Genomic DNA, 27,036 nt, shown 5'->3' on the forward strand with positions numbered 1-27,036 from the left:
CAACCCTTGTGCTGTTGTCTTCCTAGCCTGGAGAATGACGTCTCAGACCTCTCTCTTTTGGTCTAAAAACCCTCACATCCTCCACTCCATCCATTTCTCTAAGCAGTCTGGTGTCTAGTGTGCCATGGTTGACAATTTCCTGGCAACACACAAGGTCCCTTCTAGGACTCTGACTTTCCAAAGGCAGTTAGGAATTTACACAAAACCAGAAAACACACTGGGGGATATATTGCCAGTGTGCTATTGAGAGATACAGCATCTTAGATCACTTCACTTTTGTTACATATCCTACCAGCTTTGGAAGTGACCATGCAGGATTGGCAATGCACTATGACTACACTGACAGATCCTACAGAACAATGCAAACACCCCAACAATGTTGTTAGGGGGAGGTTTAATCTAATACAGATGTCAATTTTTACTTGAAATAGTCCCATTTCCATGCTGTGTGGGGGGGGGGGGAGAAATACCTTCTGTTGCATTGCACTTTGCTCCTAAACCTATTGTGTAGTTCTCACATTCCTTCGCAGTTGTCCCACTAACCCTTGACACTACCATTGTCCTACAAGTATAATGAGGCATATGAGTCTCATACAGAAGACTTACTGCTAGGCCAGATTCTTCTTTGCTTTGGCCAGTTTTATGTAGAGTTGATGAGGTGTAGATAATTAAACGATTTTCCACGACAGCCATTTGAAGCCATTTTAATATTTACAGATATAAATCCTGGAAGATTTTTTTTTCAAAACACCACCACAAGCACCTACAACTACCCACCAACATCATTTACCAGGAACTGCTTTTTCTAGATTACAGCAATACCTTTTTAGACCATTTCCACAAATGTGTCCCTTTGTCTAGAGCAATCGGAGTCTGATATCTTTGAAAGAAAGTCTTTCCTTATCTATCCCCAATCCTGCCGATGTCTCCAGTTTCCAAATGCTTACAATACTAAGGTTGTGTGGTAGTCAACAGGTAAATGTGTAAAGACGAGCAAATGGAAAGCAAAAAAAATGCTTTTTTTCTTTTTCTTCAACAGCCATCATCATCATCCAGGCATAAGGCAATAGAAGTCAGTGTGTTCTTCAAATTACAGACTGGGACAGTGGTGCTGACAAGTCATTTGAATTTATTCTGACATGCTAAAAGGGAATAAATTACACTTTTATAGAACGTCCAGCTGTAAAATAGCTAATGCTGGGTCAGGGGGAATAATGGGGGGGGGGGGGGGTAGGACAAACTGCCCCTGGTGTACATCTGTTGTGACTACAGGCTGACTGAAATCCAAATGGTACTTGCCTTACAAGACTCAAAGTATATAAAAAAAAAAAAAACCCTCCAACACTTTCTTCGCAATAAAAAAAAAAGGAAAATTAGGAAACGGTTGCTACTCTATGCAGCAGCAATATGTAGTTGCAGAGAGAAAGTCCCAGAGTATTTTACAACAGGATCTGCTTCCCCTTAGAAAGTAACAAAAACACCCTTTCCCCAAAATGATCAATTCAATACAGGGAAAGACGACTATAAAACAGAAAGAAAAAAAAAGTTCTGATAAAAAATAAAAATAATAATATATATATATATATATATATATATAACAGGAAGGGCGGGTGGAGTGAGCACGTTTGTCTGTCTCAAAAACGGAACATTGAGGCCATCCATCATAGCAATTACATAAAACAAAAACATTTTCAAAATAAATTCATTGATGCATCATTTTTTTCTAAGCAATTTACAAACAGGTTTAGTCAAGTGGTGCCTAATTTATAATGAATATGCTTTTGTGGAGTTCATATTTTTTATTCGTTGTTTGAGACTTCAGAAGTACAATATTAATGCAGCATTCTAAAGAGAAACCTAGTGTTTTCATCTTCACATTAGAAGCTCTTCTAGCACATATCTGCAGGCAGAATCTTAATTACCTTTTCATAAAGGAAACAGTTTCAGATTACATCTTTCATTTTGCTTGAGGATGAGGGAAAAAAGTTGAATAAGGAAGAGAAAATGGTTGTTTCAAATGTTCAATCTGACTGACGTGTGTCTGGGTCATCATGCCACACTCGGTGACAGAGGGAATGGGGGCAAAGCTGCTCTGACAGGCAGCCATGAGGTGAGGGAGGCACCCAAACAGCAGCTCTCAGAGGGAGAAAGTATCAAGGGGAAAGTATTGGCAGGTGCACAAACATCCGCAGTGAGCCAACCATTTCTTAGTTTTCCGTTTTGAAGAAACAAAAAATCTTCAGGGACAGGACAATAGAGAAGGCTACAGCTTCGGAAAATTCCATACCAAGCCTGCTTTCTGTGTGGATATAGTATATACATACCAATATATAGATATATGCAGAGCATGTTATCTATATAGAGCGATTACATATATAGTATATATGGAAGGAAAGTTCTTTAACAGGAAAAAAGGGTTGCCCACAATGCCTGGCAGGTTCTGGTGAATTTGATCCTAGATGCCGGGGTGTGATTGGAAGGCAAATCCTGCTACGGCCACTCTGCTCTGCTTCCTTTCATTGTCTTACTGCTCAGAAACCTGCAAGACAAACGAAGAGACAGAGCGGGGCCATTGGTTACACATCAGGTAGAACAGGTTATCAAACAGGGTTGAGCGACTGCTATAAACGAGGCCAACTAAGTCACTGCAATTTTCCATCCCTGTAACATAAAAGTGCCCAGTCACCAGTCCCGCTCTGCAGCAAAGCTGGGACCTGCTGCTGCAGAGTGCCTGAGATGGGGGAATCAAACATTTATGCAGCCTTTACTCTGAGCCTCCTGTAATGAAAACATTAACCACCGCTTCAGCTTAAGAGGTTCACAACTAGCACAGGAGACAACAGCAGCTGTATAGTGTGCCGGGGAGTGGGTATAGATGTTCACAACTAGCACAGGTGACAACAGCAGCTGTGTAGTGTACCGGGGAGTGAGTACAGACAGAAAGACACTAGTGGAACGGTCATGAAGGAAACAATGCGGCTTATCAATAATCCTATTTGAAAGGGCAATGTTACACAGTGATCAAACAAAAACACAGTTAAAAGACAAATAGGGATGTGGCCTGCTTATGTGAGCCACACTTCCTTCATACTTGTCTGCAGTGGAAGGTAACCTTTAAAGACAGCCATTAACCAATTACATGCAGCACACCCATGCAGCAGTTGGCCTTTAGAGAGGTGCCAATCCACAGGACAGAAACATGGGCACAACAATCCTAAAAGATGTGAGGATTCCTTCATCTTTCTTATGGGCTCCTACAATCTTGTCTTCCTCAAGCAAGCCTTCGCCCATTGATGATGCATGGCGAGCCTCATCCAGTGGGTTTAACTTCTTGGTGACGGGGGCAGTATTGAGTAACTTGGATGAATAAGGTTCCCAGAGTAAACTGCCTGCTACTCTGTCCCAGATGCTAATATATGCATATTATTAGTCGTATTGGATAGAAAACACTCTGAAGTTACTAAAACTGTTTGAATGATGTCTGAGTATAACAGAACTCATATGGCAGGCAAAAACCTGAGAAAAATTCAACCAGGAAGTGGGAAATCTGAGGTTTGTAATTTTTCAACTTTGCCATTCCAATATACAGTGTAAATGGGGCCATATTTCACTTCCTAAGGCTTCCACTAGATGTCAACAGTCTTTAGAACTTTGTTTGAGGCATCTGCTGCAAAGTGGGGGCGAATGAGAGGGGATTGAGCCAGGTGTCTGGCAGAGTGCCACATGCTTGTGAGGCGCGGTCACGGCAGAGTGCCACATGCTTGTGAGGCGCGGTCACGGGAGAGCTAGCTCTCGTTCCATTGCTTTTCGACAGACAATGGAATTCTCCGGTTGGAACATTATTGAAGATTTATGATAAACACATACTAAAGATTGACAAGTTTCTACGACCTGTAATATAACTTTTGGAACTTTTCGTCCGACGTTCAGCTGGACCTGAACACGCGTTTGGATTTGTTTACCAAACGCCCTAACAAAAGAAGTTATTTGGACATAAATTATTAACTTTATCTAACAAATCAACCATTTATTGTGGAACTGGGATTCTTGGGAGTGCATTCTGATGAAGATCATCAAAGGTAAGTGAATATTTATAATGCTATTTCTGACTAATGTTGACTACACAATATGGAGTATATCTTTTTGGCTGCTTTGTTGTCTGAACGCTGTACTCAGATTATTGCATGGTCTATAAATAAAATAAAATAAATCTGACAGCAGTTGCATTAAAGAGAAGTATATCTAATTCCATGTATAACACTTTCATTTTCATCAACATTTATGATGAGTATTTCTGTAAATTGATGTGGCTCTTTGCACAATCACCGGATGCTTTTGGAACTACTGACCGTAACGCGCCAATGTAAAATAAGATTTTTTTGATATAAATATGCATTTTAGCAAACAAAACATACATGTATTGTGTTACATGAAGTCCTATGAGTGTCATTGATGAAGATCAAAGGTTGTGATTCATTTTATCTCTATTTGTGCTTTTTGTGACTCCTCTCTTTGTCTGGAAAAATGGCTGTGTTTTTCTGTGACTTGGTGGTGACCTAACAATCGTTTGTGGTGCTTTCGCTGTAAAGCCTTTTTGAAAACAGACACTGTGGCTAGATTAATGAGAATGTTATCTTTAAAATGGTGTAAAATACTTGTATGCTTGAGGAATTTTAATTATGAGAATGTCGTTTTGAATTTGGCGCCCTGCACTTTCACTGGCTGTTGGCGAGGTGGGACACTACCGTCCCATATATCCCAGAGAAGTTAAATGAGTGCAGCGCAAGTCGGGACATGATCTCATCAGATCTGAGTGATTTGAGAAGCATTTTTGACACAAGCTCTCACGAGTCACGTTCCTCTATAGCTGTACCCTCCAATGTGGTTTGACTCAAAGGAAAGGTAGTTTTGCTGCAGGGATGACATGGGAGGGTGTCTACAGAGTCAGAGGATTAATCCACCATGCAAATAAGCGAAAGTAATGGGTCTTAATTACACATGAAATGGTCTGCAGCTTTCGCTCAATGTGAATTGTTGGTTCAATTCAAAACCTAACACGGTTCTGACGGATGTTCCTGGCGTTTTAAGTGTCTGTAGGGGCCAGCTGATGCAACAGACAAGTCTCACTCACAGGTGAAAGGGGCAGCTCAATTCTCCATATGCAAACCATTAACAGATCAAGCCTCTTCTAATATAGCAAATAGCCTTTAGGAGACTTCACAGCAACATGGTGATGATATTTAGGCCTTACAGACACTAAAGACCAAGCGATCATCAAAATGTTTTGAGAGTATGGCTGGGTTAACGGAGTTTGCTTTGAGCTTTGGCTACTTGTGTTTGCCTGATTGTCAATGTGGCTTGCTCTAAACAAATATCATATAATACAAGGCCATTGGGCAAAACAGGAGGGCTGAAATGCAAATTCACATTAACAACGTTTCCATTATTACAAGGCTAAGTGCGGCCAAGTCAAACTGGTATCCAAGAAACCAGCAAGTTCGTTCAAGCTTCAATAAGCCAGAGCTCGGCTATTTAAATTTCTGGCTGTGGGTACTCAGCACCTTCGCTGGCAGTGTTATCTTAAATGGACAGCTTGCAGGAGAGAACACTAACCACCAGACCAGGAAATAACATGTCCTTTCTATACATCTTCATAACAAAAACAGGAGATAAAAAGGCTGGGGGTCCATTTACAAAGGTACTTTTTTTTATCAGTTCCAGAGGAAAAACTTTGATTTCTCCACCCCTGCATGAAAGGCACATAAGCAGAGCTCAACTGTGCTGCAGACACCGTGTACACAATGGATTAGACCAATACCACGTCATCACCAAAATCATATTTATAGCTAGCCCCTCACAGCACTTGTTCAGTGCCATCATGCGGGATGTTCCTTGAAAGAGGGGGGGGCATAGAGAGTCCTTGTGCTTTGATTTCCTATTCATATTTAATGGATTTCAAAGCTCTTCTCAGCAGTGAAGACACAGCACTGGTATAAGTCGGGCCAAAAATGATTTGCCTGACGTCATCGAGAGAACATTAATACAAAAAAAACTGTAACCCACAGTAAATAAATATAAGCCACAGGAAGCCCTGTTCGAAACACGGTTTAACCAACAATACGTCACAAACAAAATGGTAGAGGAGCAGAAAATGTAATGTGCTAAGTCAGAGGGGCTGGAGTGCTGGGGAAGAGCAGGATCAATACACTGAGCCCTCTCAGGGGTGCCATCCAGGTCACGTCATCCATTTACATGGGCATTCTTTCTCCCCAATCAACCTGCATTCAAACCCAAAACATTTTTGTCTAATAAACACTTAATCTGATTGTGTATTGAGAATTTAATTCAGCCCTGCCTAAAATGTTGGAACCAGGCACTTACGGACTAATACACGTGGGAGGGAGGGATTCATTTGAGTCCTCCATGCACTGTGTGCACAAACACATGGTGTGTGTGGAGCAGTGAGTTCTGGGCCAATGTGACAGCCATGGTTTAAAGGGCAACTACACTTCCTGATTTGGCCTCATTTTAGATTTGGTTCATTAAGAAATGCTAGCGGCCATAACTGAATTCAAACGTGAGTTAGTTTCATGTGGGTGTTCACAGGTGGGAAGAGTTAGACAATTTATTTAGCCAATTCGATTCAGCCTGTTGTTGTGTGACCATGGCAAATTTGGTTAAACTTTGGATAGCCCATCTCTGGGGATAGTTAGGGACCGTCAATAAATTACACAATGCAAAATGGAACAATATTTTTATGTTGCACATATTTTCTCATTAAATGCTTTCAATAATTGTATATGAATTTCTGTAATTTAGTTGGTTTTTAAGTCATTGAAATTTGGAGTTCCAACTTTTTAAAATATTGTCCCATTAACATTGTGTAATTTACCGATGGTCCTTAATTATCTAACCCCATTGGGATATCGAATGTCATTAAATTAACCATGTGCATTATGATCGGGTTGTGCCGCTGCGCTCTGAATGGATGATTACTTGGGTGCTGGCAGCTGTGGGTAGGATTAAAATAAACCCAACCCATGGAAAATGTTACGGTACCCTTCATTATTTAACAAAGTTCTTTCCTATCATCTCTCAAATCTCAATATTGGACAAGACTAAGACCAAAATGATCCTATTTACACTTTGTAGTGAATTTTGACACTATAATCAATGTTTGACTCAAATCTATGCCACATACGCCATTTTGAAAATTATAAATTGCATCTTAGGCGAAGTCGCTGTTTAATTTGGGGTGGCGACAAATAAAACACCACCCCTATGGTGGTTTTAAGTAAAAGGGGGTGAGGCATTGACTTGGTATAAGCGTTCCTTTTACTACCAATACAGGTCAAGTGGAAGGCTGCTCTGCAATTTCATGCCAGAGATTACACACCTAAATGGGCTATTGCCTAATCCCTGTGGAAATCCTAGTCATCACCTGATGAAAACTGCTTCAGGTTTTTTGAAAAATTGGGTTGACTCCTCTGCCATCAACCCTGGGCACCCGGGATACCCTCTAAGAGAGGGAGGGGAGAGACTGGAATTAAAAGAGGTTATTCAAGAGTCACATCACATGAGTACTAAAATCCACATCAAAACAGGTGGCCATTTATTACCATGAACAATTGTATCATACATGTGTGTGCAGTGTGTGGCTAGAATCTCACTCCCACTGTATCTGAGAGCATTACAATAACGATTAACAAGTGTTAGATCCAGGAACAATGATTGTGAGAAATCAAGAGTCAAACGTACATCATTTAGAGAAGGGGTTAATTCAAGAGGGAAATCAATTTTAACATCCACAGAAGATAATAAAGCCACAACCCTTTGTCCCAGAGAAGAATAAAAGACATTGGGGTACAAAGTTAGTAGTCAAATTTCCCAAGGACGCCTTTGCATCTGCAAGACAGACCAATTGAATTTCTCTTTATCTTTCAGGGGCCTCCTCGAACTAACACTGTTGTGTTGTTTGTGGTCTCATTAATCCGCTGGGAGTTAATAATGTTCCAAATCCACTTTTTTTTCTTTTTTCTCCCAAGCACTTTGAAGGGGGAATGAAAATGAAAGCAATTGGCGTCTCCATTTTTGCACTCGAAACGTCGCTTGGCTTTTTGCTACTAACCTTTCATGTTACTCTTGGGTTTGTCAGTTTGCTTGCCTGAGGGAGTTTGTGCCGGTTGCCCCTGTCCCCCTGAGGACGCAGCCTGCTGGGCTGCTTTCTGCTTCAGCATCGTCCAGTCAAACGTGTAGTCGTACTGGTGGTTCAAAGTCCTGGACAAACAGACACTTTCAGACATGCAGTCACACTGAGCTCACCTATATTCATCAACTCTTTACTGCTGCCAAAGGACAACTTGTTTTCAGCCTAAACATACATAAAAGCAGAAAGAGACTAAATGAAAAACACAGGTCTATAGAGGTTGCTCCTTTCACTGTTGTTTCATAAAGAACACTTCAGTATTAACGTCTAATACACCTTAAGGACTCCATATGCTTTACATGCAATGCAACCAATTCATTTTTCCTGCCTCGTGGGTATTGACAGTGAGAGAAACATGTGATTTGGTGCACGCGCGTTTCAGCTCCCTTGGGGACAGAGAGGTTCATGTTAGAGGTTGAGAAATGACAAGCACCTGAAGAGAATGCGGAACAGCTGACGCAGGTACATGTAGTCAGGCGCCTCCTCGAACCGCAGCCCACGGCAGTAGTTCAGGTACATGGCGAACTCTGCTGGGAAACCCTGGAAACAACCGCAGGAAAGTAGGAAGGTTATCTATCGATCCATGCCCAACTGTCTGGCTTACGGTCATGTATACATTATTTACCATGACAGTCGGTGCCTAAAAATACTCTGAGATGCGTTCTGGTAAGGCAAGTTACCGAAAGAAAAGAGCGAGCGTGTTTCACAAGTTAGTCCACAGCCTAATGCAAGGCATCAGGTTTAGCAGCACACTCTTTCAGCCAGCTACTTAAGTCTTTTAATGAGCAATGGCCATCATGCTTTCAGGTCCAAGGTGATGGATGCATAACAGCCACTATTTAAAGACTGGATTAGATTAGCGACACCAGCCAACATCTCTACTCTCGTACGCTACAAGACAGCCTTTAGAACTCCTTCAAACAGGATCGTACTTCACTGGCAGATGTGGCTACTCAAGGACTTCCATAGTAAGCATCTACCTTTCTGACCCGGAGGCACCAAATAAAAATAGGACCAACTCAGTCCGCTGGTGGGCGTGCCAGGTTGATTCTTCAATGTTCACTCACCTTACACAAAACCTCGACTGGAGTGGACATCTTCTTCTCGCTAATCTTCTCGTACTTCTGTTTCTTTGTGGCAGCCTGTGGAACATGTGGGCGAGAAATGAAAATGTTGTGCACCACAGTTTAACACTACCCTTTGCAATTTCTCAACACACACAAGCTTGTCACTGCTGGTGAGGTCAGTGGTCCATACAGAATGTAATGTATTAGTTTGGCCTGATGTGACTTACAGCACCGTGAAAGAGCCACCTAAGGGAAATATTCAGGAAAATATTGGGACATTTGAGGAAGTTTCGTATTTTTCTCAGTAATACAAATATGTGTACATAGGCTATGTCACAAAACACTATCTTGATAGGCCGGGCAACTGGGGCTGTATGTATATGAAGAATGGCTTGGTTCTGTAGGTATGTACCTAACACCTTGCTGAGGACTTGAGTTTCTATCACTGTAGGCTGCTGTTCCATGCAATTACATTAACACACAGCACAGATCTCTCGTGTTCCCTATTTAACCCTTGTAGCGTCAGAAAAGGGGAAGGCGCATTATGCTGCAAATGCAAGTCTTGGTGACTTTACAAAAGCATATAACTGAGTGGGGGGGGGGGGGGTCTAGTAGCAGAATCATGGAGGAAAAGCTGTGGCGAGCGAGCAAGTTGGTTTCAATGCGAGTTGGTGAAATATGAACCACTTATATAGTGGACTGGGAGCCCTAGAGTACCTGCCTGGCCTACCTTTAGACCCTGCCAGGGCAGGCTGGTTCTGTTGAAGTACATCAGGACGTAGCCTAGCGACTCCATGTCATCTCTGCGACTGGAAACAAACAAGCAGAGACATTTAGCATTCAGCACGTAAAAAGGTAACATCACAGTTGGTCCAAGAGCAACACATTTGACATTAATCTCAAGGCCCTTTGTAATTGTAATGGCTAAGCTGTACACTAACTTTCAGACCAGTGACATAGCATTTAACTGGTAAAGTTCAAGCAGGGACTGTCATTGAATAATTCACTTGAATTAGAGGGTGGGATGTCTATCCTGTTACGGTGTTTCAACAGAAGGCAATCCTTCTCCACTACTTCACATATTTTGTTTTTGGAGCACGGCTCAGTAGAGAAGCCACATACTGTTTTTTTTATATCCCAACTGAATGTGTCAAATGACATGAAAACCAGCATTCATAAAAAGCCTGTTTAGACAGGAACAAAAGGATTTCTAGCTATGTTGAATTCTATCTTATTACGAAAGTCAATGCTCACAACGTATCAAAGGTTTAAAGAAAATTACTGCACGCTTACGTTGCTGTAATATGCAATACAGATCAAATAAAAACATCTAATCTTGGACTCCCATGCCTACTGTACAGCTCAATGCAGAGTTTTTGTATATGATGGAAGCATGACTGGCTAAATCACACAGCCCTGTTTGTCAAAATTAGGATTCTGGGTCAGCCAAGCTGTTGGTGGAGGCTAGATTCTACCACGACCAATGAGTGCAGCTTGGTCATCATGAGGGCAAGTCCTTAGAGAGCCAGCTTGCAGCCCCAGCTGGAACACACAGTCTGAACATCAAAAGCTCCTTCATGCCACTCAAAAATGTGGCATGAAGTGCAGAAAAGACACATTAACCTCTATATTAAGCCCTAGGAATCCTATCACTCCGGCTGAAAGCATGCAAACGATAAGGAGTGAGAAGAGAATATCCAGCGAAGGCTGAACTAGATTCCAGATGACTATAGTTACTGGGTGGTGATCTCTTACCTCTGCTCGATGCCCAGGTGCGCGTTGATGCTGGCATAGCGTGCTGTGCCGGTGAGATTCTTGTCTTCTCGGTAAGGTATGTGCTGTCGTGTCCTGTTGTCCCGGTATTTTTTGGCCAGACCAAAGTCGATGAGGAACAACTGAAAGGATGGGGGAAAGAAAAAATATTGACATTTTAGAAATATCCTGATTTACAGGGAACGATTGACAAAATGGAGGCTGCCACTGTGCGAGATCATGGGTCTACTCTTCAAATATCCTGCTCTGCTCCGTGTACCATTTTACTAGCGAGGCAGCCATCCTCAATGCCCCTGCTTATCATCTATGAAAACTGTGCTGGCAGGATCAGGGAACACCCAGGGGTCAGAGTCAGATGGAATCTCTGCAGCAAACTCACGAAGGTTTTCATTCACTAATAGCTCCCTGCCTGCTAACAGCTCTTTATGGTTGTTGAAAGCCCCGGCCATCACAGTCTTGTCTCAGATCAGAATGATCTCATTTGTTGACTACCTGCCATACTTCTCCACTCTACTGCCCACACACACAACTGCAGATTGCAGTCCCTGAGTGCCTCACCCAACAGACGTTTTTCACTGAGGCAGCAGTGACCGGACTGGCAGATCCACTCAGCCGTGCCTATGCCTGCTTGGCTCAGCTGGGGATTCAAACCTTATTTCCTCCTGTCTACGCCTATCGGAACGTTATATTGTGACGCTTCGATCTGAAAAGTCAGGCCGGGAGGAAAGTCAGTTTCACACGCAACCGTCCACTTGCTGTAATATAAGTAACACTCCCTTTTCTGCAGTATTCATTAACTTACACCTTTGTCCTCTACCTTGATATACCTTCAGCTGGTGTTCAATAGCAACATTGCAGGCAGAATGAAACATTTCAGAGTCTATAAATACACAACGTAGCAAGGACAATGGCCACTCTAAATAGCATTTTCCAGTGTTCACAGAACAAAAGCAGGGGCTGGAGGAGCTTCCATTAAACCTGCAGAGCTGAAATAGAAAATCAAGGAAGTGTTAAGTTGAAGTAAGCTGCTATCTGGTAAGACATTTGAACATTCACTGACTTCACCTAGGTCTATGTCCTTAAGAACTACATAAATGGTAAGTGAGTTTTTTTAAATGTGAAAATAAGCCAACCATTACACTACAGCACTTGCATGAGCAATGCGTACAGTCGAAGGATTGCTGAAACTTAGTTTCATCATTTGAACCATCAGTAGAAATGAGAATGTGGTCCAAATACACAATCTATCCAATGTGTGGAGGACAATTTCACCCCCCCAAAAAAACACTTGTTCTGATGAAAAGCATCCCATTTTCTTCTCCATCTGCTAATATTCAAGGTCACTGTGAATGGGTGGTCAGTTACCTTGTAAATAATACTTCAACATCAGAACTGTACAAGCCAATGACTTTCAAAATAGGCTACATGTTGGTTTCAACTCTAACATGCCGAGTCACTCCATTTCTTTGAATTTTGGTTCAATCTTCAACAACATACCATTACCTGAACATTCACAACCGTTTCAAAAGCAACCAAAGACTTCACAGGCCCACTCTAACCAAGCAAACTGTGAAACAAAGCAGCACAAACCTAGATATTTTTAAAAGTCAAAGTATGTTTCATCAGAAGAGTTTCAGACTGAGGATTCTGGTTGCAAAGCCATACTAGTAATTACCCTTCAAGGAGTCAAGTTCTCTTCCCCTTTGAAAAACAGGAACTGAAAAATGTTGGACACCCGTCTGCCTGGCTGGTCCCCAATCTGGCCTTTCAGGTCCTACATTTTCCAAACATGATTTTTTCCGTCTTGGGTCAGCAGGTAGCCTAGTGGTTAGAGCGTTGGGCCAGTAACCAAAAGATTGCTGGATCAAATCCCCAAGCTGACAAGGTACAAATCTGTCTTTCTACCCCTGAACAAGGCAGTTAACCCACTATAATGCTACATGCAGGTCAAGTAAACCAAGTAGCTACAGTACTGCTGAGCCTACAAAAATTCTGTAGGAATTTAAGAAAATTGCCCTCAACTCAATGTTGGCTCATTTTGGCCAACACACATTTTCCTGTGATGACATATCCTGAAACACCAAGAGATAATAATTTGTGAAACCAAGAGAAATATAATCCTGTTTAACTGGCAAGTAAATCTCAAGAAACAGCGCCAAGGAAATGGAAAAAGAACCAAAATATAAAATTAGCCTAGTGGGCGCCGTGACGACGTCAATTGAGGAGCACGTCCTCCTCACAAAATCCGACAGCAGCTTCAACTACTTGTCACCATATGTCCTTCATCCACCTCAACACAGATCCCTGCAATCTGGAGTAGGTGTTCATCTCTAGATTTGTTTAGCATGTGTGTCTGGTTTAATGCCAATATGGTGTTCACCAAATTAATGAAATAAAAAAGTAGTACTCCTAAATGGGTAAAATAAATCCCAAAAGCAAACAGAATTTGGGGGAGTATTAAGAGGCGGTTGTAGTTTCAGACCTGGTTTAATCCTGAGAAAGATGGGTCCTGAGAAGAACTAACAGCCAAGCTTCTTTTCCTCTTCCCCACTGGAGATTCCAAACACTGAACAAATAGAGGGTGCAGTGCATCAAACAGGATTGCTGACAATCCCACAAGGCCAGCGCAGACAGGCAACACCAAGGCTCAGAAAAAGAACGGGAGGAGAGGGAGGAGAAGGGGAAGAGAAAGCCAAAGGCCATCCTTCATCCACCAGCAAAGCATGAGCTAAAATCAGAGAGGAGTCTGTGGTAGGACTTCCTAGGAGTTAGCCTGGGCTTAGATGCAAGCCAGTATTTAGGCTTGGCAGATGGGGGCGGGAGGGAGATGTCCTGCAGGATATGCAGTCCACACTGCAATACCAATTTCAGAGGCAGAATTGAAGACAATATAACGGCCCAATCCGATGTTATTCTTTCATGTAAAAAAACGCCCAGTATTTCCAAGCCTGTTTTGCGTTTTTGACTTTGCATTGGCTTTTTGATATTGCAGCATTTAATGCTAGCATTGGCCACAGTATAATTGCTTTGTACCATAATCATCCTAAAAAATTTGGGCCAACAGTCTGCCTGAGTGCAGAACACAATACGCAGTTGACTGACTGGCACAACTAGGGTTAAAAGAGAACTCAAATAATGAAGGCCATTCCCTAACATGGGTACTCATTTAGCAATAAGGCGTGAAAAGGCTTTGAAAAATGCAGCCACCCAACCCACCACCTCCTTGAGATCTCACAGGAAGCAATGGGTCCCCCAATTTTTGAAAATATTTTTTTTGTATTATCCTGAAACGGCTTTGAAACAGTAGACACCTTCAGTAAGGAAGAGGGTAGAATACTTTTGGCAGACTTTGGAAAAGCCCAATCTGGCAATTAGCAGCTCTACAGCGCCAAATAGAGGAAAAGCGTGCAGTACAAGAAAAAAGCATGAACTAATCTGCATGAAGCCGTCAATATATAGAGTAGATTTAGTACAGCTGCGAGAAACGCGTGACAGGACAGCCTTTGTGATAGTGGCTCTTGATTAGAGGATTTCTATAGAGCAGCCCTGGACAAAGCAACAAAACAAGCAGAGTATCACTCTCCAAACCATAGAGAGGAAGCTAGTGTTGGTGCAGTGTTCACATGCAATCTATTAAGAGGGGGGATTAAGGTTAAGGTTTAACAATTGCTCTTTGGCAGAGATTTATTTTCACCAATGGAGCCATGTCCAAATGAAGACTATTTCAGAAACACACTTCCTAAATTAAAGGCGACCACCCTTTTGGGCACAAGGTAAGGGGCATATAAGCACCATTGTAAAACAGCAGATAGGAAGCAGAATGCAAAGTGAGTTCAGGTGAAGAGAAAGGCAGTTGATTTACACATTAGGATAGAGTGGGGATCGCAGAAGCTACTGCTATGCCAGTCTTCCCATCCATTGAGTTCAGTGTCAGAACTTGCAATCCAAAAGGATTGTATGCGCACCCTTGATAAATAAACAAAGTGAAAAATTTCATGTGTATGAAAAAAATAAAATACGCTTTAGGCTGGCATTCACACAGACACACAATGGTAAACACTTATTCCAGACAGCACTGCCAAAAATGGTAATACAGGCTTCAATGCTTGAATACCCAAAAGGTACCGTTTCATTTTGATTAGACTAGTCTGATGAGTTTATATCAAGTAACACTAACGACAGCCACAGCTGGTGTGGATAGGTCCGTGTTAAAACACACATCATGCTTTAACTTTGCCAAATGTTGCCTGTCTGCAAGGGCTCAAAATAGTGAGTTATTTAAAAACAAAATACAAATCAGGCAACTTGAGATACAGTTTGTATATGAAAAAAGAATCACAAAAAAACGCCTTAACATTATTTTCTGCAAAGGGGAAAGAATTAATGGGATTACACATCATGCAGAAACCTTTTTGTTGTCCTGTCTAAGAACTCAAACAGATCCACACCTATGGTGCTGTCTAAGAGGGCCTGTTTTACCTGATTGTAAAACTACCTAAATGTGACTAACAATTCCATCCACATAACAAGTGGACTAAACCAACCACAAACAATTAGCCTTGAAAATGTCCATTACCAGGACATGAAGCCTATTCAAATATATATATATATATATATAATTTTTTTTAAATCACATTGACCTCAGAGGATTAGATAGTCAATATTTCCACAAGAAAATACATGAAACCACCAAAAGAAGAGAGTTCTATTAACAACATGGGCTACTAGTATCACTTCACACAATGGTGTATAAAATAAAAGTGAAACTAGGTCAGAGATTCACTCCACTTACTGCATCTCAGGAGGGGGAAACTGCTGAAAGCTTACCTTGTTACAGTGACGGCCAATACCCATTAAAAAGTTGTCTGGCTTGATATCTCTGTGAATGAAGTTCTTTGTGTGCACATACTCGATTCTGCTGATCATCTGTGGGGAAAACGCCAGTCAATCAGCTAACGCAGAACTTCAAAATAGACTGGTCTTCTTAGTCCATTTTCAAACGTTTCATAAGAATGAGAAATGTACAAGTAATATTCTCCCTTTGGCAAATAAAAAATGTATGTTTGTTTTTTTGTAACCAGACAAAGTTAAGCAAAGGGCCAAAGTGGAAGATAAAGAGCGATGATTAAATTGAGTTTTACCTGGTCTGCGAGCATTAGTACAGTTTTCATTGTGAACCTGCGCGAGCAGAAGTTGAAGAGGTCTTCCAGACTAGGTCCCAGCAGGTCCATCACTAGGACATTGTAGTCCTTTTCTTGGCCATACCACCTGCAAGACAGCACCAGCCATGCATCAATATTCATAATAACCATAAAAATGTTATTTCAGTGTTTTCTTAAGTAAAACTTTACATAGCAATTGCAGAGTAATTTATTAGGCCTATGTAAAATAACTGTTAATGCAACAGTTCTGTGTGGTCAAAGCTCATATTTCAAAACCAGAGGCAAAAATTTATGTGGAGGTTGAACTTTAGTCTTTAGGACAAAAACTGTTTGTATGGAGGTCATAATAACTCCATCCCAAACCCTAGGACTCCAGTGAGTTATTATAGGAGGCCCCAGCTATCATTAACAGAGATGCTTCTTTTTTTTTTTTTTGTCTGGCCTGACAATAGTTAAAGCGGGGCTCTTCAACCCCGTTCCTGGAGAGCTACCATCTTGTAGGTTCATTCCAACCCCAATCTAGCACACCTGATTCTAATAATTAACTGGTTGATAAGTCAAATCAGGTTAGTTACAACTGGGGTTGGAGCAAAAACCTACATGAGGGTAGCTCTCTAGAAACAGGGTTAGAGAGCACAGAGTTAGAGTCGGTCTAATCCTCACAGCTCTGACATTCGAGGTCAAAGAGACTCCCAACACTTCTCCAGTACACTGCCAGGCCAGCAGTCGCCAGGCAACCATCTTGTCCAAGATTCCTCTAAACAAAGAGGTATTGTCTGGGAATGATGTACTGCAAGAGTCGACACAGCCATTTCGCTACTCTGACAGATCTTGTTTTATCGGAATTAGCTACGGGTGTGGTTAGTCAATAACACTTTCACAAGACCGTCCATGGTGGCAGCAAAGAAAATACACTTTGAATAAAGTAAACAGTTCCAAACTCTGCATTTCTATGAGCTTACACACACCCAGGACACACACCCAAGCACAAGCGTAACAGCCAATATGTGGCAGCCAAAAAGTATGGTGCTAGAATTTGGTAGGTCTATGCAAAGCTTTTGAATGTTTGGTCAATAGGCTGATGGTCGGCCGAGATTTTTAGTCAAGCAGTGACAAATATATCTTTAAAAAATTGTATGGCACACGAGACACCTGTCTGATTCAGGTGTGTCTGAGTGGACTAATCCATTGCAGGGGCAGTGGGTATGGCACACCAGTAGTACATTTACTTATCATAAATTATAATCCAGTGTTTGGTTACGGTCATTTCAGTTAATGCATTAAACACATTATTATTACAGTCCCACTGTTGTCATTGTAGGACTGGACACATTGTTTGCAAAGCGCACAACCTAGGCTATACTTGTGAGAAAAAGGTTTTGGTTTATTATTTCATTCAATTTACGAGTTGTCAATTTATTAAATTGTCTTTTGTTTGGCTCGTTCCTGTCAATCTTGTAAGGACACGCACCTGATTACGCATAGAAGTAGGCCTAGGCTACCTGGTCTATGTGCAAATGCAGGTCTATAAATGTTCCCATTTGGAGATCTGATACCATTTCTGATTTAAACGCTCCAGTGATGGTGAGTAAAGAAAGTGATTTTTTTCTTTGCGTCAAACAGCAAGTAAACAGTCTGTTTTTACATCCATTGAGAATGACCATAGTTCCTTAACATAGCCTATTTGAAAAATCTTTCCAGCTCTCTCCATAACCACTCAGCATGAAAGTGTGGGGATGGGGGAAGACATGTCATATTTTGATCCGGGGGAAACGTCATAAAATAGACCTACCTGATTACTTCTTATGCATAGCGCAAATAGCCGACAGCTGTGTCTGTCTGGAGCTCACTGGCATGGGAAACTGAGGTCCCAGAATATTTTATACAATGTTGTAAGTTTGCTAGCACTAGCTTCTGACTGGATTAAGTTAGTTGAGACAATGTTTCTAGTTCCTTGAAAATACTATTTTCCTTCTGTTTAGGCTACATTGATTCATTATTAAATCACAGTGCCTAAAGCATCTGAAAAGCTCAGTAGCCTACACAGATTTGATTTGATTCAAACAGGGTGTCTCTATATATGGAAAAATACACCATTTAAAATTTGGGCAATTGAACAGACGACTCTCGGTCAACACTCCTAAAGACAGTTCAGATGCAGAACAATTTAAACCTGCCAATCTTTAGAATGCAAAACAAGAATTTAAAAAATCAATATGCTAATGAAGCAAGTGGCGTGACAGTCAAACAATTGACAGGTTGACAGTCAAACAATAGCTTGTGAATACAAAGATAATCCTGGCAGATCTGGGTAAACTCAATTCTTTACTCAAACTAACCATAGAAATATAATTGTACAGACAATGTACAGTTGCGGCCAAATATATTGGCACCCTTGCACTTTTCTTAAATAGTTCCATAGTTCTAAAATAAGCTGAATTTTTTAAACAGGAGAAATATGGGCATAATATCAGTGGAAACTCAGGCTGCTTTAGAAACAATCCAAAATGTAACTACAAAGGAAACTAAATTAAGGAAAGAAACAAGTCATTAACCGATAGGCCTAGCATTTTTTAAGGTGGAATTTTAAAAAGAGCAGAGTTTCATAATCTCAATGGACCCAAGAGAAAATGCATAAGCACAAGACTTCCCTTTGTTGATTATGCTGCGTTCACGTCATGTCGGAAACGAGGAACCTCTGACTTCAAATGAACCGAAGTTATTTGCGTAGGGCTTCCTATTGGTTGATTGTGGGGGGGCTTGTTCAGCAGGTTGTTCTGGCATTGACAAAGTTCCACGAGTTATTTCACTCTCTCAGCTAGTTCCTACAGTAACCTTCACAAACAAACATTCTAAAACGACTCAATTCAAAAGCACTATACAGCTCCTGATACTACCCAGTGAGCCTCAAAGCCTGCACTGCACATTAATGTACAATTCACACTCATGTACCAATAACTCTGAAATGGCCTTTAGCCCTTTGAGGTGCCCAAGAGAAGAAGTCACCTGCCTGGGTAAAACCCAGTATCTGCTGGAGGTACCAGCTGATAACCAGCTTTCAGTTGTGCAAATTAGAACTCACCAACCCCCTCCTACCTACCAACAGCCAATGGCTGGGCATATCCATTAATAGTTAACCAACACAAAATGGGTCTTATCTGTACACTGTATGTAGCTAAGTAACAGAATGCAGCTCTAGAGATTAGGTTACCAGTAAGCCACCATGCCTTGGTCAACAAGCATCAACTTAGTTTGAATATACCAACACACAGCCGGTAGTTGGCTAGGTTTCAAGTGGACTTCATCTGTTGATGGTCTTCTTTACTAAAGAGGAAGTTGGGCTCTCTGAGGCAGCAGGCAGCCTAGTGGTTAAGAGCAGTGTGTCCTTGAGCAAGGCACTTAAGTTTAAGCCAGTCTGGATAAGAGCATCTGCTAAATAAAAAATAAAAAATGTTTGCACAAGCTCCCGAAGCAGGTAATAATGGAATTATTTTCATCTCAATAACTTGGCTCTTACAACCCTTCAGTCAATTAAGTGGTACCATTTTCCCAGAATGTTTGCACTTAAGTTTAATCACTGGCTCTAGTCTAATATCCCTTTCATACACAGACCAAAATACATCTAAAATACCATGTCTGCACTTTTATACCAGCCTTTTCAAACATCTGAAAGCAGTCAAAATAAAAATTGAAAAATAAAAGCCACCCAAAGACAGTCATGATTCCTGCAATTTCACAGACCCTGTAACCAAAATACAAGTACTGGTCTGTGTGAATGGTTCTCTGCTTTTTAGCAGGTCAATTCATAAATTGTGTTGAACACCTCCATAATTAAAAATTGTTTAACACCTCCCTAATTTTAAATGCAAACAGCCGCATGGTTAACCAACACCCCCACTTTGACAGTTACCCACGATATGTATGCAAGGGGTATGTATACCTGCAAATAATCTAAACAAGGGGATGTTTGAAAGAGGGTCATAAACATGGCCTTGTATTGTTTACATGTAACATCACATATTCTGTCTGAAATGGGTATAAGTAGGTCTAATTAAAATGTGATGAAAACAGGAGATGGGGAAAAGCATTGGAGAACTTTCCAGATTGAAAATGTCAGGTGAGTTGCATAACAGAAAGGTCCCTAGACAGGTGCAGATGTACCTAAAAACAACTGGCTATGAGAGTACAGAACAGCAGATAAAAGTGTGGCAGCCCCAACATTTCTTGTCTAAATTGTTCTAGTTGAGTAGTGCATATTATTCAACAATGTATACAGTGCATTCGGAAAGTATGTAGACCCCTTTGACTTTTTCCCACATTGTGTTACGTTAAGAGCCTTTTTCAAAAATGTATTTCAAAATGTTCCCCCCTCAAGCTACACACAATACTCTATAATGACAAAGCAAAACCAGGTTTAGAAATTTTTGCACATTTGTTAAAAATAAAAACTATTCAGACCCTTTTTACTCGGTACTTTGTTGACTCAATTACAGCTTCAAGTCTTCTTGGGTATGACGCTGCAAGCTTGGCACACCTGTATTTGGGGAGTTACTCCCATTCCTCTCTGCAGGCTCTGTCAGGCTGCACATTAGGCCACTCAAGAACATTCCAAGACTTGTCCCAAAGCCTGCTTTGTGCTTAGGGTCGTTGTCCTCTTGGACGATGAGCCATCACCCCAAGTTGGAGGTCCTGAGCGCTCTGGAGCAGGATTTCATCAAGGATCTCCCTATACTGGGCCTCCCGGGTGGCACAGTGGTCCAAGGCACTGCATCGCAGTGCTAGCTGTGCCACCAGAGACTCTGGGTTAGAGCCCAGGCTCTGTAGCAGCTGGCCACGACCGGGAGGCCCATAGGGCAGTGCGCAATTGGCCTAGCGTCGTCCGGGTTAGGGAGTGTTTGGCCGGCAGGGATATCCTCGTCTCATCGCGCACTAGCGACTCCTGTGGCGGGCCGGACGCAATGTACTCTGACCAGGTCACTAGGTGTACGTTGTTCCTCCGACCCATTGGTGCGGCTGGCTTCCGGGTTGGATGCACGCTGTGTTAAGAAGCAATGCGGCTTGGCTCTCAACATTCCCCTCTCCCGAGTCCGTGCGGGAGTTGTAGCGATGAGAAGACAGTAACTACCACGAAATTGGGGAGAATTTTATATTAAATTAAAAATACGGATCTCCCTATACTTTTCTCTGTTCACCTTTGACTCGATCAGGACTACTCCCAGCCCATGCCGCTGAAAAAAATCCCCACAGCATGTTGCTGCCACCATAGTTCACCATAGGACAGCTCTAGAAAGTCTTGGTGGTTCCGAACTTCTCCCATTTAAGAATGATGGAGGCCACTGTGTTCTTGCGGACCTTAATAATGCATTTTTTGGTACCCTTCCCCAGATGTGCCGACACAACCCTGTCTAGGAGCTCTATTGACAATTCCTTCAACCTCATGGCTTGGGTTTTGCTGTGACATGCACTGTCAACTGTGGGACCTTAAATAGACAAGAGTGTGCCGTCCCAAATCATGTCCAATCAATTGAATTTACCACAGGTGGAGTCCAATCAAGTTGTAGGATCATCAAGGATGATCAATGGAAACAGGATGCACCTGTGCTCAATGTCGACTCTCATAGCAAAGGGTCCGAATACTTGTGTAAATAAAAGGTATGTTTATTTTTAATACATTTGAAAACATATCTAAAAAACGGTTTTTCCTTTGTCATTATGGGGTATTGTGTGTAGGTTGCTGAGAATATTTATTTATTTAACACATTTTAGAATAAGGCTGTAATGTAACAAAATGTGAACAAAGTCAAGGGATCTAAAAACGTTCCAAAGGCACCGTAAATAGGCCTCGTTAGAAGGTGGGAAAAAAGTTATCCAGAAGGGCCATGGAGGGGCCAGTAGTCTTATCTTACTATTAAATCATTCTAAATACCAGAGCCTAATGATCAAGGGCACCCAAGTGGCGCAGCGGTCTGAAGCACTGCATCTCAGTGCAACAGGCATCACTACAGCCCCTGGTTCGAAACCAGGCTGTATCACATCTGGCTGTGTTTAGATGTTTAGGGCGGCGCACAATTGGCCCAGCGTCATCCAGGTCTGGCCGCCATTGTAAATAAGAATTTGTTCTTAACTGACTTGGCTAGTTTAATACATTTTCTGTAAAAACATTCAAAATTACCCTGACCCTCAACAATTCACCATTAGGCCTAAACAGCATTGACAGCCCTACCTGAAACAAATAGGTACAACATTTTAACCAGAATCTAGCTATGTTCACAATCTCATATATGGTATGTTATCCATTCATGCTTTTATATGTTCTATTTACACTACCGGTCAAAAGTTTTAGAACACCTACTCATTCAAGGGTTTCTTTATTTTTTACTATTTTCTACATTGTAGCATAATAATGAAGACATCAAAACTATGAAATAACACATTTGGAATCATGTAGTAACCAAAAAAGTGTTAAACAAATCCAAATATATTTGAGATTCTTCAAATAGCCACCCATTTGCCTTGAGCATTGCACACTCTTGGCATTCTCTCAACCAGCTTCATGGGAAAGACACCTGTAATTCCTTTCAATTAACAGGTGTGCCTTGTTAAATGTTCATTTGTGGAATATCTTCCCTTCTTAATGCGTTTGAATCAATCAGTTGTGTGGTGACAAGGTAGTGGGTACAGAAGATAGCCCTATTTGGTAAAAGACCAAGTCCATATTATGGCAAGAACAGTTCAAATAAGCAAACAGAAATGACAGTCCATCATTACTTTAAGACATGGTCAGTCAATACAGAAAATTAAGAAATTTGAAAGTTTCTTCAAGTGCAGTCAAAAACAATCAAGCACCATGATGAAACTGTAGCCCAAATAAATGCTTCACAGAGTACAAGTAACAAACATCTCAACATCAATTGTTCAGAGACTATGAATCAGGCCTTCATGGTTAAATTGCTGCAAATAAACCACAACTAAAGGACACCAATAAGAAGAGACTTGCTTGGGCCAAGAAACGAGAAATGGACATTAGACTGGTGGGAAATTGTCCTTTGGTCTAGAGTCCAAATCGGAGATTCTTGGTTCCAACCACCGTGTCTTTGTGACACGCACTGTGGGTGAACGGATTATCTCCACATGTTTATTTCCCATCGTAAAGCATGGAGGAGGTGGTGTGATGGTGCTTTGCTGGTGACAATGATTTATTTAAAATTCAAGGCACACTTAACCAGCAAGGCTACCAGAGCACTCTGCAGTGAAACACCATCCCATCTAATTTGTGCTTAGTGAGACTATCATTTGTTTTTCAACAGGACAATGACCCAACACACCTACCCGGCTGTGTAAGGGCTATTCTACCAAGGAGAGTGATGGAGTGCTGCATCAGATGATCAGGCCTCCACAATCCCCCAACCAAATTGAGATGGTTTGGGATGAGTCGGACAGCAGAGTGAAGGAAAAGCAGCCAACAAGTGCTCAGCATATGTGGGAACTCCTTCAGGACTGTTGGAAAAGCATTCCTGGTGGAGCTGGTTGAGAGAATGCCAAGAGTGTGCAAAGTTTGGCTCAAACATTAACATATTCCACAAATTAACATTTAAGGCACACCTGTTAATTGAAATGCACTCCAGGTGACTATCACATGAAGCTGGTTGAGAGAATGCCAAGCGTGCGCAAAGGGAGGCTATTTGAAGAAAATCAACTATAACATTGATTTATTTAACACTTTTCATTACGACATGATTCTGTGTTATTTCATAGTTGTGATGTCTTCACTATTATTCTACAATGTAGAAAATAGTAAAAATAAGGAAAAACCCTTGAATGAAGTTCTAAAACTTTTGACCAGTAGTGTTTATCTGTAAATTACCCAATGAAATCAAGCCACACCCAGCCATAATTACAGACACCTGTGTTTCCCTTGAAACTATATAAACTAGTGACCCGCAGTGTTTGTCATTATACCCTGATGAAGACAAGCTTGTCTGTTGAAATGTTGGTAATTCAATTATCAAAATGTTTTACCTTTATTTAACCAAGTAAAAACGATTGGCGGTTAAAAGCATATTTTACGAGGTGACCTGGCAAGAAAGCAAAAGGGAAATAGCAACATGTACATAAATGACAGAAAATTACAGAATATACTCGTAAAAAAAGTCACAAGTCGCAGATACAATCGAAGATTAGAAACAACTGCAGCTATCACAAACCGTGTTGCCTGTTTTTAGACTGATCGACAAGGGCACTAAATCTCCCAACTTGAATATATTTTGAAGCATGTTCCAGGATGAAGGGGCATTATTGCATCTGAGCTCCTAGTGTGCGGCTCTCCTTTTCTTTTTCAAGTGTTCTACCCAAGCCAGCACCTCACCAAAGCAGGTGTGCGTTTCTTTCACCTCCACACAATCTTAAAATAGCCACATACATATTCCACATTTCCCTACATTCAGTACTCTACTGAATATAGGAGAAATGTGCAATATGTATTATGTATGTGGCTATTTGAGAAGTGCACAATGTGTATGTTGGGTAAGGTTTAATGCATGTATTATGCTGAGTGTAATGTACAGTGTATTTTGTAAACGGCAGTACTGTGTCCAAGAATTTTCACCCTGGGGACATTAAAGTTGATCCTATCATCTTTGATGGCTTTAGTATCCTTATGTCCCTTTTCCAAGTCAAATGCAAACAAGTGGTGTATCTTGTCACAACACCATAAAACAATTGTGTATCACTGATAATATCGATAAATTATAAGTCAACTGGGTAATTGAGCCTAACTCAGTTGTTTTAAACGTGCACAGACAGTTTACAGCCTGCCTCGATTATTAATTTCACCAATGTGTCAGTAAACTAACCCATTAACCAAGTTCTACTCTACATATTGCCCTATAACCCATGAAATCTAAAATAAACTAATTGTAGGTGTTTAATGAGAGCGAGATATGGTCCTACTTCAGCGTTGAAGTCACCTTGAGACAAAAGCAATTGGCCCAGATAGCTAGTTGTTTTCGCTAGTGCTGAGCCGCCATTTCCTAACAGGGAAGGAAGACATGTTGGAACAAACAATAAAAGAGGAGCGGCCATTTCCAGCACACCGATTTTTTTTCGTGGCCCGATGATTTTTTTGCACGTTAAAACTAGAGCAGTGAACACACATTTTGTGAAAATATACATGGCTCATGAAGGATTGGTCATTCGAATAATATTAACGTTAAAAGGGAATGTAAGTGGAACGTTTACATAAGCAAAGATCAAGGAAAATCATGAAGCCTTGGCGATTAAAGCTAACTAATGCCAGCTAACTAGTTTAACTTACCAACTACAACTGGCATATGGAAGTAAACCAGTGTTTGCATGAGAAATGTAACTGTACAAATATTGTACAATTAGCTATGACTTTTCTCCACATACATCTCCGATATTAAATTGTCCAAAATAATGAAAACGTATATTACCTTATGTGTGGGATTCCAACTCCTCCTTGTAATATTTTGTACAGTTTGCTTTCATATAACAACTGTGGGTGTCTGGCTTTCTGAGATTCCAATTTTACAGCTACCTCCTGTAAAACAAAATGATCAGTAAGTTAGCTAACGTAGTAGTCCACCGAGTTAGTAACACTTTAGACTAGCCACGTTAGCTAGGCAGCGTTTAGTTATTAACGTCACATATGCAGTCTATCGTAATTTACTAACTAGGTACAACAAACGTGTTATTTCTAAGAAACGAACGTTATGTAGTCAGTTATCTAAGTATCTTAGATGACAGTTAGCCAGCTAGGCTAATGTTAGCTGGGTATTCATTGAGCATAGTTGGCAAATATTTCAGCTAGCTAGCTAACGTTAGGAAGGCTAACTAAGCAATCTTCTGTTCAATCTCGGAGTCGGCTTGGCTGTTGGTTAACACAGCGAACACTTAGTTAAGCACTAGTTATATGTTTATTACCTCTCCATTTGTGATGTTGATCGCCAGGTATATGTCACCAAATGATCCAGATCCAATTTTTCTGACAAGTTTGTATTTTCCACCAACAATGAATTCGGCTTTTGAGCCGCTACTGCTTGCCATATCCTCAAAATCACGAGCAACCCCAATCAGTTTAAAATAGTATTCTCCGGGACTGCTCCGTCGGTTCCCCTACTCGGCCAGCTCGTTATCAGAACATATCGTGAACATACAATCCTGGTTGGTCGTGGGCTATGTACTGAAACAATGTAATGTTAGCTAACTAAGACAGACTTTGTTTATTCTCATGCGATATTCACAAGCTAGCTAGTAAAAAACATACAAAATTAACCCAACACATATCACGAAAAAGGCCAAACAATTATTCTGAAAACACTTCTAATGTGCCGTGTTAGTCCGTCGCCCAGTGCCTCGTCGCTAGCCTGCTAGCGTCGAGCTATCGAAATGACACCAGTGGTACTGCGAAGCCCCGTTCGATAATCTGTTTGTACCACCTCCGCGAGAGGGGCAATAATTGTTCTTGTTTGTTAAATTTTCGATGAAAGTTACAGATTTTATGTGGTTCTCCTTTGTTCGTATTATATTTTACGGAAACCTAGGGTCGCTGCTTTCCTTCAAAGCGCAACCCACTCACTCCGCCATTTTCTTGTCACTACTCCACAAAAATGCACTGTCCGTCTCGAGGTGATTCTAGCTAGCTTAGCTTCAGAACAAGGCGCAGGCGGGCGCGAGGAACACTGGGGGGCGCGAGCGCAGAGGACGCCTTGTGACGTTTTGAATTTGCGCTTACGAAAGAGAGCCTTGCCTAGTAAGTGCGCGTGAGAAAAATAAAGAAACAGTTTAGCATATTACAACGTTCAATGTA

At 41.3% G+C, this 27,036-nt stretch overlaps 1 protein-coding gene across 16 annotated transcripts; it reads right to left on the minus strand.

The window, feature by feature from the left end:
• Positions 1-688: 688 nt before the first annotated feature.
• LOC109905049 (casein kinase I) lies at positions 689-27,036 on the minus strand. Of its 16 annotated transcripts, none has more exons than XM_031789857.1 (12): positions 26,151-26,914; positions 25,661-25,767; positions 16,188-16,314; positions 15,874-15,972; positions 13,529-13,612; positions 11,029-11,168; positions 10,004-10,082; positions 9,274-9,348; positions 8,640-8,746; positions 8,165-8,277; positions 7,442-7,519; positions 689-2,539 (listed from the first exon to the last, which is right to left on the minus strand). In XM_031789857.1, the coding sequence occupies exons 1-11, from the start codon at positions 26,271-26,273 to the stop codon at positions 7,494-7,496; spliced, it is 1,080 nt and encodes a 359-aa protein (XP_031645717.1). In that variant the 5' UTR covers positions 26,274-26,914; the 3' UTR covers positions 689-2,539; positions 7,442-7,493. The 16 variants fall into 16 exon arrangements, with proteins under 16 accessions (XP_031645717.1, XP_031645716.1, XP_031645714.1 ...); XM_031789856.1 differs by having other exon boundaries at positions 9,995-10,082; positions 26,151-26,894; XM_031789854.1 differs by having other exon boundaries at positions 8,129-8,277; positions 9,995-10,082; positions 26,151-26,894.

Source organism: Oncorhynchus kisutch, linkage group LG15 (assembly GCF_002021735.2).
Source record: "Oncorhynchus kisutch isolate 150728-3 linkage group LG15, Okis_V2, whole genome shotgun sequence".
In the NCBI taxonomy this organism is placed as follows: domain Eukaryota; kingdom Metazoa; phylum Chordata; class Actinopteri; order Salmoniformes; family Salmonidae; genus Oncorhynchus; species Oncorhynchus kisutch.

What these genes read in the sequence shown, in the direction of transcription:
- LOC109905049 (XM_031789854.1), bottom strand. Translation starts at nt 26,273, where the DNA reads ATGGCAAGCAGTAGCGGCTCAAAAGCCGAATTCATTGTTGGTGGAAAA. An exon ending in TTGGCCGTCACTGTAACAAG is followed by an intron (nt 13,613 to 15,873) that starts GTAAGCTTTCAG and finishes CTATTTGTTCAG; the next exon opens with TGTTTGGAATCTCCAGTGGG. An exon ending in CTGTTCCGCATTCTCTTCAG is followed by an intron (nt 8,278 to 8,639) that starts GTGCTTGTCATT and finishes CTGTTTGTCCAG; the next exon opens with GACTTTGAACCACCAGTACG.